This window comes from Tyto alba, unplaced genomic scaffold (genome assembly GCF_018691265.1).
Source record: "Tyto alba isolate M040663 unplaced genomic scaffold, T.alba_DEE_v4.0 Super-Scaffold_21, whole genome shotgun sequence".
NCBI lineage: Eukaryota > Metazoa > Chordata > Aves > Strigiformes > Tytonidae > Tyto > Tyto alba.
In genome coordinates, this window is record NW_024881295.1 from 2,607,498 (window position 1) to 2,624,210 (window position 16,713).

Here is a 16,713-nt window from a genome sequence, read left to right on the forward strand (position 1 = left end):
GAAAAACAATGAAATGATATAACAAGAGGGAACTGAAGTCATTGTCATCTCCCATCAGCTATCAGTATGCTTTGAAGCATGAGATTTGATTACCCCAGTCATAACAATGCCTAATACTGCAGGATAGTAACAAGGCTCATAAATCAGTATTAAAAGATAAAAACCTTTTAAAAGATCAGAACCTTGTAAAAGATCCTTTATCACCCCTCAATGAATAAAAAGCCAACTGCCAACACCACAAGCTCACCTTTGATTCTATCTGTCGACTCTTTCCATCTCATACACCATTACAACTCAGAGACTCTGCAAAGCAAATTTAGGCCAAACAGCTCCCTTCATGCATAGCATCCTCTGTCTCCAAGGCTCCTAAATGATGTTTGTGGTGACACCTGCACAACTCATGTGTGGGTTTACGCAGCTCTAAATGGCTCTATAACGTTACTAGGTCATTTTCCAGGCTTGGATGAATTGGGGCTACGATGCCTATGAAGATCCAGAAGGTTCAAACAACCAGGACAACACCTGCCACTTCGGATTTTGCAATGGTTTCTATCACACGAACCGTCTCTTCATGTCAAGGGAATTTAGCAGCTGAGAGTCACTTATGATACCTACATGAATGACATCACGCTGGGCAATCCACTCTGCTTCTGTGGTCGTTGACCTCTATCAGTCGTTTTCAGGTTCCCCGGTGACAGTGCTTAAAGCCAAGGGAACCAACAGCAATTTTTTAATGCAGCTTCAGATTCACAGTCCTTCGATACAGTTTTTCTTTAATCATTACAATACACTGAGCTTTAATCCACAACTCGATTCTTTCTCTTTAAAAAAAAAATAAAAAATAAAAATTCTGTTCTTTCTCTCCAGGGGAAATCTTTCATTTGCTAGACTGAAACACAGGAACCTGCGTATTTCTCTATCAGGCAAGACTCTGAACTTGCAGAAATGGTTCTGCTTTTGCTGTCCTGACCTTTGACACAAGGAGTCTCTCTGTTCTGGTTGCCTATGAAAAGTTACATCAGCAGCCGTCTAAGATGCCAGCGAAGCTCCTCCACCTGTGCAACCCAGATTGTCTGCTGCTTCCCCACCTGCTTGTGCTCAGCCGCACAACCACACCAGGCTGGAGGCACTTTCCATGCTGGAGCTCCAGCAGACGTGTTTCTCATAGTGAACGGCTCTTGGAGAAGGCCAACACCGTTTGCATTGTACCACCAGACCTACCATCACACCAAGCTGGGCTTTTGCTGGTTTGGAACTTGTAGTTTCCACGTGAAAACTTTTGTTCCTGCTCAGTTTGGCTCTTGGTGGAGATTACCAGTCCACATGCTGGTGGCCATTTTCTGTAATACTGAAAGTATGAAATAGCAGCAGCATGACTTCAAATCCTTCCATCCCTCAACATTTAATTCAAGCTACTTAGCACTGTAATGTGTAACATATGACCTCTTTGCAAGCCCCGTTTTTCCTGCTCACTAGTCTCCATACCTTAAAAACATTTTCAGTGACCCTATGGCTAACAGTCCACTTTTCTTAGAAAGATATCTACTTTCCAGCATCATAGGTGCTTGTCAGTAATGTTAGTTAGATTGGAATGAGAAATCGCAGAGTTGAAAGCTATTAAAAATGAGGAGGGGGGTAGCAATATCACAATTTGTCCTTTTGCTACCTTGCAATGTAAAAACAAAGAGCACTATTACTTTTTTTTTTTTTGTTTGTTTCCCTCTGCTACTGGTGTACCCACAGTTTCCGATGAGGATTTGCGTTCTGCTGTGCTAAGACAGCCCTCAGGAACAAACAGCCTAAGCAGTTGTGGCAGGCAAGGGAAATGCTTTTAGTCCTATTTTTCAGATATAAAAGCAGAACGTATAGACTTGCCTGCACTCACACGAGAAAGCAAGGGCAGAACAGCACCTTGAACTCAGGCCTCTGATTGTCAGATCTGTGTTTTCATCACACTCCTGAGCGTATGTATTTGTCTTTGAACTGGTACAGGGGGATATAATACTGCACCAGAGGCGGGTGAGTGCTGGCTCGCAGAGCTATTTCTGCAAAGCGGTCGCAAGCGCACTGAATGCAGAGCTCGCTGAATACTTTGCAGTCAGCTCTGTGCAGCGTGTCATCCAGGCGTGGAATTCACTGCCATAAGAGGACGTTGAGTCAAAGGCTGTAGCTGAGTTTCTTGAAAGGTTGAGAACCAGCCTGGTTAGTTTAGGCAACGGGGCTGCCTTTCTTTTTTGGGGGGAGTTTAGTCTGTGCAGGGTCTGGGGCTGTTGGGTCCAAGACTGGGTGCTGGTGCTGAGCTGCCGAACTGTCAGAAAATTACTGACTGTGATTTTCACTAGGAGAGGACTCTCTATTTAAATGTTTTGATTGCTTTGCCTGGCAGTGGCAGAGACTTTTCTCTTGCTCAGAACTTCAACAGAAGTTTCTCACAGAACTTTCAGCATATGTGACACTCAGGAAAAAAAAAAAAAAAAAAAAAAAAAAAAAAGCTTGTACCATGCTAGACAAAAAATCTGTTTCTTTTTCTTTGCACTTTTGATTCCACCAGGGCTGGTGAATACAGCATGAAAAGCATCAGTGATTACAGCACAGTTAAGGCTACAGGATTTTAGAATGGTTTGTACTCTAACAAAAAATCCCCACCCCAAAACAACAAAGCATGAGAAAAAAGAAGGGGAAGGGAAGAAGAGACAGAAACTGTCCATGAGTTCAGGTGGTTAAGTATTTTTTGACTGCCAAGGTGGTGATCTTACGCGAAAATAATGTATTATGCAGTGGAAAGCTAATGAGACTACGTCTGTTAAACACGCACTTGGTGTTACTTAGCTCTCAAGTGCTTCAAATTACACAGGCCCAGGTTGTATTTGATCACCTCTACCGCCTTGACAAAGTGAGCAGCAGGCTTTTATATAATGTACACGATCATATACTGTAGGGAAGAATCCTGCACTGGCAGGGGAGGGAAGCTGATGACATAATGGGTCTTCTCCATCTCGAAGTTATGTGATTCATCAATTAAATGAATTCAGTGGGATAAAGCAGCATGAAAGGGCAATTTCCCTGTAATACGCTGCCTGCCGATTAACTCTTCCCTCCCAACTTCAGGCACCCTGCCCGGGACCCAGCCCCCGCCGCTCTGCCCAGGAGGCTCCGGCTGCGCAGCCCGGTCCCTCCCGGCGGGCCGGGGGCGGCAGCAGCACCGAGGAGCCCGGGGTTGAGCCGGTCCCGCTCCCGGTCCGGTCGGGTCCCGCACCGCGGGGTCCCCGGTGCCGCCCGCCGGGGCTGCAGCACGGCGCTGCGGGCGGGGGGGGGGGGGGGTGTGCCCCCTCCGCGGGTAACGGCGGCGGGGAGAGCCGGGGGGGGGTGGGGGTGGGGGTGTAGGGCAGGGGGAAAAGCGACGCCCCGCTCGCCGCCGCCCCTCCTGCCCGGGCCCCTTGTGCCCCCCCCCCCGCTTCCCCTTTCCCCGCAGAACCGCTCGCCCCCCCCCCCCCCGCCAGCCCCGCTCTGCGGGCCGGGGCAGCGCCGTGTCCCGCCGCCTGCATTGCGGGGGGCGGGGGCGGCCGGCCCCCGGCTTGGGGGGGGGGGGGGGGGGGGGGGGGAAACGCAGCGTGCCTCCCCTCCTCCCTCTGGTCCCGTCCCCCGCCCTCCCGCTCCCCGAGCTGCACCAAACAGCTCTCGGGTTTCTGCTGATACTGCAGCGTCGAGAAATGGCTCGAGTTTGCTCCTTGCGCTTATGCATGCAGCAGCCCTCTCGCTCCTGCCACGCGCGTCCAGCTCCTGCCTCCTCCTCCTCCTCCTCCTCCTCCTCCTCCTCCTCCTCCTCCTCCTGCTGCTGCTGCTGCTGCTGCTGCCGGGACGAGCCAAGACCGACGCCGGGGATGCAGCTGCAGGACTGCGGCTCTCTTACATCCCCCCAGCCGCCGCTGCCGCGCTCCCGGCTCCTTTTCCAGCTATCTTAAAGGAGGAGAGCAGGAGAGCCGGCGGCTATCTAGGACTCCTTTTCAATTTTATTCACCTAACTCAAGCCATTTGAAAAGGGCACTTTGCACTCTTTACCCCCACCCCCCACTGCGGTTCTCGGCGGAAACTAATTAAACCCACTCGCCCTTGGTGAAGCCTAAGACAATGTATGAATATTTCAGTGTCTCGCCGGCAGCCCTGTAAAGCGATCGCTGTGTTATTAAGAGGGGGGCAAGAGGAGGAGGAGGAGGGTTGAGTTTGCCGCTGCGGTTTTTGTTTTGGTTTGGTTTTTTTGGATGCTGCTGCAAGGCGACTTGACGCATTCCGGCACTGGCTGCTACTCCTAACCAGCGCATCTCACTCGGAGCAGGTAAGGAAAAGTCCCTTCTCCCCCCATGCTGTTCGCCTCTATTTTGGACAGTTTGGGTCCGAGATGTCGAGCTCCCTCCCCTCGTCTCTCTCTCTCTCTCTCTCTCAGTTGTGTTTAGCTGCTGCAAAGCAAGAGACGAGATGCTTTGCTCCCCCTCCCCTAATCCCCCCAATTTAGTGTGATGAAGTTTGTCAGGGCTCAGCTAAGCCTCCACTGTCTGTGAAGCGGGAGGCGCAGCCGTCAGGAGACTTAACGCAGGAGCCGACCCCACTGAAGTTGCCTGGGGAGCCCTCCCGACGCGCTCAGGGCACCGTGGGGTCCACATCGGCCCCTTCCTGCCACGGAGGCCCCGGCGCGTGGCCGGGCACGAGTGGGAATGCGTAGGGCTCTGCATGTGCTGCCGTAGTGGGCAGAGCGGGATGTTCTTGCTGGTGTGAAAGCCAATCTACTGCGCCTGAGCGTGTGTGTGCCGTGGGGCTTGGGGGGCTGGTTTATTATGTTTCTCTCCTCCCCGGCAGCCTCCAGCCTGCGAGTGAGCTTTGTGCCTTCAAAAGCAGAGCCTCTCACCATCCCTCCCTCCCCAGCGCACAGGAGGAGAGGATCGGGGCAGTGTGTGGGGGGGTAGGCGATGGAAATTTGCTGAGTTGGCATTGCAAGGACTCTCCTCCCAGCCGCCCCGTGATTTATTTATTTATCTATTTATTTATTTATTTGTGTGCGTGTGCGTGTGTGTGTGTGTGTGTATATATGTGTGTGTGTGTGTGTGGTAACTTCGTGACAGCAGCTACGGCGATGGTCGAGTCGGCGAGAAAAGTGGACGGATCGAGTTAAAGGCAAAAGGAGACGGCTGGGGAGGGGACCCCAGCCTGGGGGTGCACTCCATAAGACCTTCAGCCTCCTGGCTTGGGGAACAGGACCCCTCACCTTACCTGCCCTCTTCCCCCCCTAAAGGTACTTCTCCCCTCTTTCTTCACCCTCCCAGCATCCCTGATGCCTCTCCTTTCATCCCACCTCTCCTTTCCCCTTTTGGATATTTCCATCCTTTAAGGCTTCTCGTCCACCCTTTCCTCAAGCTCTCCAACCCGAATCATCATCTCTCCCTGCAGACTCTGAGCCTCCCTCTCCCTCTTCCCCCCCCCCCCCCCCCCCCCCTTCCCCCATCCCAAACTGCCCTGGGGCTTTCTCCTCTCCTCCATCCTCCTCCTCCCCCATCTCAAGTCCCTCTCCCTCGCTTCTCCTCCCCTGCCCCTGGGTGCCCCTTCCTGTGTGCCACCATGACAGTGATGGCTGGAGAGAACATGGATGAGACTTCTGCGCTACCTGGCCACCCCCAGGATAGCTACCAGCCCGCTGCCCACGATGACCATGAGTGCTGTGAGCGCGTAGTGATAAACATTGCTGGACTCCGCTTTGAGACGCAGCTGAAGACCTTAGCCCAGTTCCCCAACACTCTGCTGGGCAACCCCAAGAAGCGCATGCGGTACTTTGACCCCTTGCGCAACGAGTACTTCTTTGACCGGAATCGGCCCAGTTTTGATGCCATCCTCTACTACTATCAGTCTGGGGGACGGCTCCGCCGGCCGGTCAATGTGCCCTTGGACATGTTCTCTGAGGAGATCAAATTTTATGAGCTGGGTGAGGAGGCCATGGAGAAGTTCCGGGAAGATGAAGGATTCATCAAAGATGAGGAGAGACCTTTGCCGGAGGGGGAGTACCAGCGCCAAGTATGGCTCCTCTTTGAATACCCAGAGAGCTCTGGGCCTGCAAGGGTCATTGCAATAGTCTCCGTCATGGTGATACTCATCTCCATCGTGATCTTCTGCCTAGAGACATTACCTGAGCTGAAGGAGGACAAGGAGTATACAGTGCATCGCACTGACAACACCACCCAGGTCTACAAATCCAACATCTTCACAGATCCCTTCTTTGTTGTGGAGACCCTATGCATCATCTGGTTCTCCTTTGAGCTGGTGGTGCGCTTCTTTGCTTGCCCCAGCAAGACTGAATTCTTCAAGAATATCATGAACTTCATTGACATTGTGGCCATCATCCCTTACTTCATCACCCTGGGCACCGAGATGGCTGAGCGGGAGGGCACTCAGAAAGGAGAGCAGGCCACCTCCTTGGCCATCCTGAGAGTCATCAGACTGGTAAGAGTCTTTCGAATCTTCAAACTCTCCCGGCACTCTAAGGGCCTCCAGATTTTGGGACAGACCCTCAAAGCAAGTATGAGAGAGCTAGGTTTACTAATCTTCTTCCTCTTCATTGGGGTGATCTTGTTCTCTAGTGCGGTATATTTTGCTGAGGCTGAAGAACCTGAGTCTCATTTCACAAGTATCCCCGATGCTTTCTGGTGGGCGGTGGTATCCATGACCACTGTGGGCTATGGTGACATGTACCCTGTGACAATTGGAGGCAAAATCGTAGGCTCCTTGTGTGCCATCGCTGGTGTGCTGACAATTGCCCTGCCTGTACCTGTCATCGTGTCCAACTTCAACTACTTCTACCACCGAGAAACAGAAGGGGAAGAACAGGCTCAGTTACTTCACGTTAGCTCCCCTAATTTAGCATCTGACAGTGATCTCAGTCGCCGCAGCTCCTCCACAATCAGCAAATCTGAGTACATGGAAATCGAAGAGGATATGAATAATAGCATAGACAATTTTAGAGAGGCTAATCTCAGAACTGGCAACTGCACTGTAGCCAACCAAAACTGCGTTAATAAAAGCAAGCTGCTGACTGATGTGTAAACAAAAAAACCAAAATCCCCACTCACAGCTCGAAGACTTTAGTGACACGGTCACACTTTGTAGATGCTTTACTGATAGTCTTTGAATGCTTTATTTACCTCGTAAATGCATTGTTGCATTGCGAATTTTTGCTCAGCGATAAAGAAGCTTCCAGGATCCATGAAAGATAAGATTTTCTTTATTTTTTAAAAAGCATTTTCCACCTGGTAAATGATAACCTAGTTTAGTTTTAAGCTGTACGACGCTAGACCTAAACTTTTCCTCCCCCATGTCCCTCTCCTTTTGGATGAAGTTAGCTTAAACTAAGCAAGACAGTTTTTAGAGCTATAAAGCATATGCATGGATTCCAGTAAAAATATTCAACAAAACTGCACAGTTGCAAGAAAGTGCATCAGATAATAATAATAATAAAAAAAGATTAGCAAAAACCTGCAGCAGACATTTGCCATGGTTTTTATGAAGGAGCGCCAATTTTCCTTCTGCCCCCTATGTGAAAGATTACATACTTCTAATCTGCAGATCCACACAGCACCTTAGTAAAAACATACTTAAGCCTGGTCTCTTTTGCTGTCCATAGAAGAACTATTCTAAAAGGAAAATAGCTAACAAAACTGAAGACAAAACATCTGCAATGCTGCTAAGTTCTCTTACATGCAGATGATTTAAACACCCTTTTCCTTTTCCCTGTCCAGAACTGGATACAAAACTTTAAGCCCCTCTGTTGCGAGATAGCACAATGGAGTTTAATATAAGCATGTTTGAATTTGATACTATTTATTTTATAATCGCATGCCTGAAACGTTACCTCAGACAATAGCAGATAAGCTTTCGTTTGAACTGAATCTTCTAAAAATAGGTCCTTTATCTCTCTTTTTTTCTTTTATTTTCTTTTCTTTTTTCTTCTCTGTTCTTTTTCTTTTTGATTTGCATTCACCAGAAGTGCACTCCTTAATTTATTAAATCATTGACTAGTAATTTAAAGTACTGTATTTAAGTGCGTATGTTAGTCAAATGGGAACAATAACTTTTGGAGATCAAAGCATGTTCAAATATTCAGCATTATGGCCTATTTGATTAAGGTGTAACTTGAATTAATTAATGCATGAATTCAATAATTATTAATAATAATAACAATAATAACAATAAAAACAAAATTTAAAAAAAGTGCTTGATAGACTGAGGGCCTGAATGAAGTGATTAGAGAAACCTGATTGTTCCCTGCACTACTCAGGGAAACGTGTTGGCTTTTGTCCAGGCGTTGTCAGAAGGGGACATATCCCATCCATTAAAGGGAAAGCTATATGGAAAATTAAGAAGTCAAGTTATATATAGCAACACCTAAAACCTACTATCCTTTATAGTTGAAAGGTGCAGATGCATGCTTTTTGGTGCATTCTCAGAATGTAAATGAAACTTATCTATTACATGCATCCAGATTGCAGCAGCTGGTTTCTTTTGCGGTCATTAATTGAGACTTTTTTGTATTCCCCTAAAACTCATTGAAGAGACTCAACAGATTAATTTAGATAGTTGTGCAGTGCCTTTATCTTACATCCCCCTAAATTGCTGAAAGTGCCTCCAGGAACTGAACTGATCAGAGACAGCAAAGGAAAGGGCGAGTTATCAGCACACTGTCGGGAGTGTTCTGTGCATCCTCTGGGCACAGAGAATGGGGTAGAGAAAAGAAATAAAGAAAAGAAAAGAAAGAAAAGAAGGAAAGATAAAGGAAAGAAAGAAAAAGAAAGGAAAGAAAGGAAAAGAGAGAAAGGAAAGAAAGGAAAAGAGAGAAATAAAAAAGAAAAGGAAAGAAAAGAGAGAGAGAGAGAAAGAAAAAAGGAAAAGAAAAGAAAGAAAGAAAAAGAAAAGAAAAGAAAAGAAAGAGAGAGAGAGAAAGAAAGGCCAAGTGCGAGTGAGAGGGATGCAGAAGAGATGGGCAGAGCCCCCCAGCGCCCGTGGGGTACCTTCCTTCCTCAGCCAGTCTGGTGCTGCAGGGCTCAACAGTTGCTTCTGCCAAATATCTCAGGGTTGTGTGGAAGACTTTGAGTTTCCCTAGGTTGTTTATAGAGGCATTGCTACCATCACTGTATCTGCCCATCCTTTCCCTGAGATGGCTTTTTGGCCGCCTGTCCCAGCACTGCAGGACGCAGGAGGAGCTAGGGACCAGCATGAGCTGCGGCATCAGGGCTGTGCTTTTCTTTCCCTTGGATTCTCCAGCAAGTAGGTGGGAGAGGCTTTCCAGTGCCCTCCCATCCCTGCCTCCTCCGTCCCCTTTTGGCAGTCTGTCAGATCTTAAATCCCATCACAGATCCATCATCTGGTGGGGGAAGCAACATTAAGAGAAGGTATCTTCTGCAATATGCCAGCCTTGGCTGCTAGGCCCTGGAAAATAATAACCTTTGATCTGAATTAATGTAGGCACTAATTTTTATATTTTAAATGGACAAAGTTGAGGATCTTCATTCTGTACTTAGCATGTGGCCAACTGCTGTTGAACGCTTCTCCTTTCACATTGTACAAATCCTTTCTCCCCCTATCTTTCTGATATGTGTATATATGTTTATAAATATATATCTTTGTGTCTGCACATGTGTGTGTCACACACATATGCACACACACATACATGTAAAATCAAGGCACTTAGAGTTAAAAACCAACCCTAACTCTGCAGTTACGCACAAGCCTGACCGGCCAGGTTTCCAGAAAGACTTGACTTTATTTCTCATTGTGTGGCTTCTGTGAATCTTAACGATGAGAAAGCAATCAAGAACTGAGGGAGCTCTAACTCCTGCAAGAAATGCAAAGCATCAGATAACACAGGGCATTACATCCTCTAGGTAGATGTTGTAAAGCTTCCTTCCTGTCCCCTGCTCAGGCCTCTGCCCATCGTACACACGTCTCTCCCCATTTAATTCCAGTGGTCCTGATTTTCCCAAACTCTTGAATCTGAGGATGTGACTTTTCATGTCAAAATGGACTTGAATGCTGCACTCAGCTTATAAAACAACCAACTGACTAAACTAAACAGCAATAACCAGTTCAGTGCTGTGGGACTGATGATCAGAAAGTATCATCTGGAAGATGAGGCCTCACTTTGGTAACTTCTGCCACAGTTTGGTATGCACACCTTAATTTAATGAGCAGAATGATAATAATTCTGCATGTGTAAAGAGAGCTACATGCAGCGATTCTTCTTTGTCAGGAGATCAGGGTGGATCATTAGGACTCGGGGTGATTTGGGGAGCCTGAACATTGCTTTGTCCATTTATAGCTCACTGCAAAGGATCTCAATACATATGGAGTACAGGAATTAACCTTATGTAGCGCAGGCATGTGTTTTTGACAAGTTTGACACAAAAAAAGTAATAACAACAACAACAAAAGCTCTTACTCCCTTTACACAGGAGTGCTGAAATGTCTTTGTGGGCCTGAAGGTGCACTTAACAAACTGCCTGTTCTTACTAGTAAGCGTCCTTTTTTTTTTTTTTTTTTTTTTTTTGTTTTGTTTTGTTTTTTTTTTTTTTTTTTTGTTTTGTTTTTTTGTTTTTTTTTTTTTTGTTTTTTGTTCCCTTTTTCTCCCCCTTTTGGCCTGTTTCTTTTTGCCACACATGAGCTCTATGAGGTTATTTATGTCAGTGGAAGAGGACCAGAAATGAGCTGATGGCCAGCTTAGTCCATCTCGGAAAGAGTCAAGAGACCTTCAGACCTTCATTGGTTTGGTAGGGATCTCCCAGAAGCGATGCCCGTGTTATGCTGAGCAGAGAAACCAGTAGATATGTCAGTCAGGCTGTAGTTTGGTGAGGCAAGGCAGCTATTCCAGCATAAGGAAGCCTCCTTTACCAGCAACTTCTCTGTGCCTCTCGGTGGTTCTTTGTTGCCCCCATTCAGCTTTTTCTTCATCCACTCAGTGAAGGGGATGAGGGAGCTTGCCTGGTGTGAGCAAGGCAGCAATGCACTGCAGTGCAGAGGCAGGAATGAAGTGGAGAGGCAGTGGGCAGGAACCTCATAGGTTGGTACTGTTGCCAAAATTCCCCATCTGGTCCTACCACACGTAGCTCTAGAGCACTAGGGAGCAGGCAGAGGAGCAAGGGGGAGGGTGAAAATGAAAGGCTCTGTACCCCGTTCTTTCACAGATCTGAGAGGTTGATGTCAGACTGCCAAGAGCTCAGATCCTCTGTGTGGCACCTCCAGCAGGGACAATGAACTGGATTTACTTGTCTTCACGAGGAAGTTAGTGTGCAGTAAGCCAGGGTGTGAGTTCACAGCATCCTAGCAAAAACCATGCAGATTCCCTGCATGGAGTCTCTTATCTCCACTGGGGAATTCAGGAAAGCTAATCCGAATTAATAAAAGGTGTGCATTTAAAGTAGATTTGTTAAACTGCTTTGAAGCCCAGCATGGACATTCTGTTGCAGTATAAAAGCAACCTTAATCTGATTTGGAGTCATTCTTTTTGGAAGGGAAGTATGCTGAATTGAATTAAGGCTGCTTTAATTCTGAACACAATGGGGCTTAATGCAGTTTACCTCATCTGCCTCACAAGTTCATTCAGATAGATAAGCCTTTAGTAATCATTACATGTAATGGAACTGACACAGCTTTGCAGGGGTGGTCGGGCAGAGTGTGGCCCACGTGCTACAAAACTCTTAATAGGTGAATGCTGGCAATTCACAGCCTGGCTTACTGAGGGCTAGTGTATTGTTCCTGGCAACAATTCTAGTGATTCCCTTCCTTTGTTCCTGGTTTACACATTAGGTGTGAGGAGAATCAGTTCCACTGCCTTGTGGGAAGTTGGCAATGAGCATGGCCTAAGGAAATTAATTTCCACGTAAAAGTCTCTAACTGTGCACATGCTTAACCTGATGTACTGTTGATCACATGGACAAGCACCTGAAAGGCAGTACAAAGCACTAGAGACAGGACAAAATTCAGCAAAAGTCCTCTTATTTTCGGCAGTGATTTTGCCCAAGTAGAGATTTCAGGGATCAGACCCTTCTTAGCAAATCATCCGTGAATCATGAGAGGCTGCATTGGCCCAAATCAACAAGTGGAGCAGTAGCAACCTTTATAGACAAATTTTTTACGGAAAGACAAATGTTTTCATTAGCCAGAAGTACAGAAAGTTTGCTTCTCTTATGAGAGAGCTGAAGCCCAAGTGTAACATAAAAACCTGCTTATTTTTAAGTATAAGGAATTGAGGGCAAGTTTCACTTTTCCATAGTTCACACTTGGACAGTGCAGTTTCTTATATGCACATAGATTAACTGAAATAAAATAAGCACTAGGACAGGAACATCTGAATTTTATTAGAAAAAGGTGGCAAGTTGTATTTTAGAAGAAGATGTTCTGCATATGTATGTAATACATGGAGAGAACATATTCCTTTCCAAATATTAGCTGGATAACTTTTTAGAGGGGTGCCATTCTGGATTAATTAATTTCCCCTAGCATGAAGACGAGGGAAGTACTGCAGCTTTTCCAGGAATGGTCTGATCCTGTAGGCTTCCAGCAGCCTGATGCCACTGATCGTCACAGTCATGTCAGACTCGCAGAAATGCAGAACTACCTGCAAAGTGTGCTTTACCTTCCCCAGCCACAGAGCTGGACGGAATTGGAAAGCTGTCCTTGCAGTTGGACAACAAGGCAAGTTCGTTCCAGACCTGCCTATCGCAAGTCTGAAACAGGCTCCTTTTCTGAGATGCTTTAACCAGGGACCTACATTTCAATTTTGGTTGGACTTATTTCAGGCTGAGTTTCTTCTTCGGTTTTCTGTTGCTCTGGCTTTACTTAATCAGGTATAGAGAATTTATTTTTTCCTGAAATGCTTATCAAGTATTCTTAAAGGTGTCAGTAATCGTATCTGCAAAAATGAAACTTCAGGGTGTTCTACTGTTTCACTCAGTACAGGCAAACTCGCCACCGGTGAGGTCAAGGCATAGCATGCTTTGATATTTTAAAAGGAAATAAAATGAAACCGAGGTCTTAACTGAAATTTGTCTCAAAGTATCTGTTAATATCTGTGCAATTCTGTATATTTCACCCGTTCACAGGCTCTAGGAAATGTCACTACAAGTTATAAAAAAAAAATCATCTTGCATTTCCAGTTTCTAGAATAAAATGAAGACTTTGCATTCAGTTCCTTTAGGTGCATCAGTCTTTGATCTATGTTATTGTTTCAGTGACATTTCTATAATGTAATTGGGATCAAATGTATATTTTACTTTTGTACAAAAGTAAAAATGATATTTTTATGACTAAATTCAGCAAACCCTTACCTATAACCTGCTAAGATGAAGTCTTTTTTTCCTTTCTTTTACATGTAAACCATTGTTTTTGCAGTATGTCAGTTTGAAATGAATAAATCGCAGCTGTCAATAGAACTGTACACGGCCTCTCAGACATACCTCTGATTTTGAAGATCAGATATTACTGATGTGAAATATATAAACTGAATAGTCTCTATATGAAAGTGCACCATCAGGGCAACAAACCATTTAAGCTGACACAGCTGTACTTATTTCCACCATTTACAAATCGCTTACACTTTGGGTCAAGTACGTACTTCGTTGTCACCATAACAGCTCATTTTACTTCCAGTAGTAAAATCGTTTGACTTTTACCATTTTTAGAACATCTAATGTTATGAGTTCTTGAACTATCTGAAATGCATAGTTTTCATCTATGCAATTTTATCTGCTTCTGTACTTGTTCATCTGTTCATACATGGCATCAATTAAAGATAATTTTTAAGGATCTTACCCAGGACTATTCTGTCTGGTTATTTTCTGGAGTCTGGTTTCTCTGCTGTCACCACTGGCTGGTTCTATCTGAAATGAGTGGTTGGTACATTGGTGGTTTTCTTATTGAATGGTATAAGAAATGGCAACGTAGTGAGTGGGAAATGTGGCTGTGGCCTTTGAGAGGCTTGTAAATGTCAACTCAAGCTTTCCAGTGCAATTAATCCAAGGGCTTGGCTTCCATAGGCTTTGGATCTAGCCTTGAGTACGTAATGTTCTGGGGCCAAACTCTGCTGTCTTCGCTGATGAGACAGCACTCAATTCCACCAAAACCAGTGGAAATAAGAGTAAGCCTACTGATTATGTTCTTCAAAGGCTTGTGGGTATCAATTAGCATGTTCTGGCTACATTCCTGAATCTGAACCACTGCCTGTAGCATTATCAGATAAGTGCTGACTTGAAATCAGGTTTCAGACAACTCTGACTCATCATGGGTTTTGATTTGGGTTGAATGTAAGCAAGCCAAACTGACTTGGTCTTGTTTTCTGTTGAAAATTGTTTTTTCAAGGTGTGTTTCATGTCATCTGGTCTGATACAGTCATGCCTGCCGTGTCTCAATATTGTATTACATATAAAGAAGGCAATGACATAATTATTTTATGCCAAAGGTATTGTGTATTAGAAGTCCATTTATAAAGATTGCCAAGTCTTTCTGTAGGTAGGTGCAGTATGTAACAGTGAGATGCATACATGGTAGTGCTGATTACATATGGTGAAGTGAAAATACCCTAACTTTGTATGAGGCAGAACATTTTGCGTGGCCTGTTATGTGATTTTATTCACTTGTTTTGCTTTCTTGATCAAGAAAAGCTTTTGTCAGCGAAATCCTTGTTCATCAATAGCTTCAAGTATATTTAGTCAGTCTTACTGAATCTCACGTATAAATTGACAAAAATTGTTTTGTTGAGCTGACAGTAAGGATTTTCAGTTGTCAGTCTTAAATGGATCTAGTCCATGTCATTTGTCTGTTAGCTGCTCTGTGGTGGTGTTCTTAAGTCAGCGAGGTACCCATGTCTGTGTCTTACTTCAAGAGTGTAATCACTGTCGTTGAGTTTTGTTGGCTCTAGGTATGTCTGAAGTCTCATTGCTTCTTTTTTATTTGCTGTGTAAAAAAAAACAATGAAATGCTTGTTTATCACCTCTACAGTATCAATCTTAGTCCCTTTTGTCCTTAGCAAAACTCTTGTTGCGTTGTTTGGATCAATTAGTAATGTTGCTGCGTAGCCTGTTTTCCTGAATCTACAATTCACTTGCCGTATGACCCATTTCTGTAGACCTCTACTAGTTTCCTCCTTTCTTGGCCACACTTCGTCTTGTGAAATACTACCCCCAGAGCCCTCACTGCTGAGGTCCTTCATGGTCATTGTCCATCATCATACCTGTCATTGATCTAGCTCAAAAAGCTCCTTTCTCTTAGGACTGGGAACGCCAAGTCCTGTATCACAATCACACATTTTTTTTGAAGAAAGACCTTGCCTATTTCCAGATATGTTGCCTCCTTTGTGTGGAAAATGGTCCTGCTAGGTTCCTCTGGCCATGCTGCTAACAAGATAAAATCCCATACTTGATGATTTTTCCTCTTTCTCACAGCCTGTGCAGTCACTGTACCCCTTGGTATATCTTGTACTGAGATATTTACTGTGTTGTCATTAGTTTTCCTAAGTGGAGGTTTTCAAGCAAAACTATGTGCATTCAGGACCACGTCATAGGACATGTTTTTTACCCTCTAAAATTACTCCATTAAAAAAAAAAAAAAAAAGTCTCTGAGTTAATTTCTGATTTAATCTCAAAAGTAAATAGATGTGTGGGGTTTTTTTCCCCCCAAAATGCAAATCCTTTCTTGTCTTTTATGCTTGGTCAATTGCAAAAATTTTGCTTATTGAGTCCTTCCTTTGGTTACACCAAGGCACCTCTTTATCTTGTAGGATTTCTCTGAATCAGCCTACACTGAGGAAAAAATTGTGGCTGTACAGATGTCAATTAGATAACAGACATATTGATGATCCATGGAATAAGCTCCTCTTTCTTCTACAGCTGCACCGGCACTCGGGTTATAAGGGGAGCTAAGACTAACTCAGCACTTTTGACACAGGGAGAGTGTCCCTTCAGTAACAAAGTGCTCTTTTTATGTGTTACCTTCTCTATATAATATTGATGATTTCAACATGAAGTTTGATTAATGGATACAAAATAATTGCTTTATGGAAACGTGTGCATCTCAGGTGTGAATATGTACTCCCTTGCCATGCAGAAACTAGGTGTTCATGCTTCAATGAGTAAGAATCCTAATGCTCCACAGCATAAAATGACTCTTACCTCTGAAAGCAAAAAGAAACTTTTCTCACAGGTGTGCTGTTACCCACTGTTAAAAGTTTTATGCCTTCAGGGCTAGCAGTCCGAGTCAGGTGGCCTGACTGCTGGGGAAAATCAGACCGTCTGAGTCAGTGCTACGCACTGCCACAGCCAGCCTTTGCAAATATCTACAAATATGTGCTCTTGAAGTAAAGCAGAGCCCATGGAAGTAAATAGGGTTGTATCGTTTCACCTCAGAAGACTGTAGAAAGACCGTGATTTCATGTTTCCTTTCAGTCTGCTAAGAAAAGAAGATGAGAAATGTTCTGTACTCAAGGCTTCTAACAGGTACTTTTAGAGCTGCATTATATCCCATGGTTGGTCTTTCTATAAAAATGCTCACTTTATACAGTGTTGAGATTAAGCGAAAATCAAAGAAGCTTTAATTAGCACAACAATACTTCAATCTACTCAGCTTCTCTTAACAGCTTCCTAAAATACCTCACATTTTATTCCAGCGAGAAGACAGTTATGACTCTTGAAT

The 16,713-nt window shown here is 44.8% G+C and overlaps 1 protein-coding gene across 3 annotated transcripts; it reads left to right on the plus strand.

Moving 5' to 3' along the window:
* Window positions 1-3,671: 3,671 nt before the first annotated feature.
* Window positions 3,672-8,802, plus strand: LOC104369290 (potassium voltage-gated channel subfamily A member 1). 3 transcript variants are annotated; one of them, XM_032995075.2, is made up of 3 exons: window positions 3,672-4,333; window positions 5,115-5,284; window positions 5,615-8,802. In XM_032995075.2, exon 3 carries the CDS (start codon window positions 5,617-5,619, stop codon window positions 7,081-7,083), a length of 1,467 nt encoding a protein of 488 aa, XP_032850966.1. In that variant the 5' UTR covers window positions 3,672-4,333; window positions 5,115-5,284; window positions 5,615-5,616; the 3' UTR covers window positions 7,084-8,802. The 3 variants fall into 3 exon arrangements, with proteins under 3 accessions (XP_032850966.1, XP_032850964.1, XP_009975076.1); XM_032995073.2 differs by having other exon boundaries at window positions 5,118-5,284; XM_009976774.3 differs by lacking the exons at window positions 3,672-4,333; window positions 5,115-5,284 and having other exon boundaries at window positions 5,529-8,802.
* The last annotated feature ends 7,911 nt before the right edge of the window (window positions 8,803-16,713 follow it).

Coding starts and splice junctions, on each gene's coding strand:
- LOC104369290 (XM_009976774.3), top strand. CDS start 5,608: ATGACAGTGATGGCTGGAGAGAACATGGATGAGACTTCTGCGCTACCT.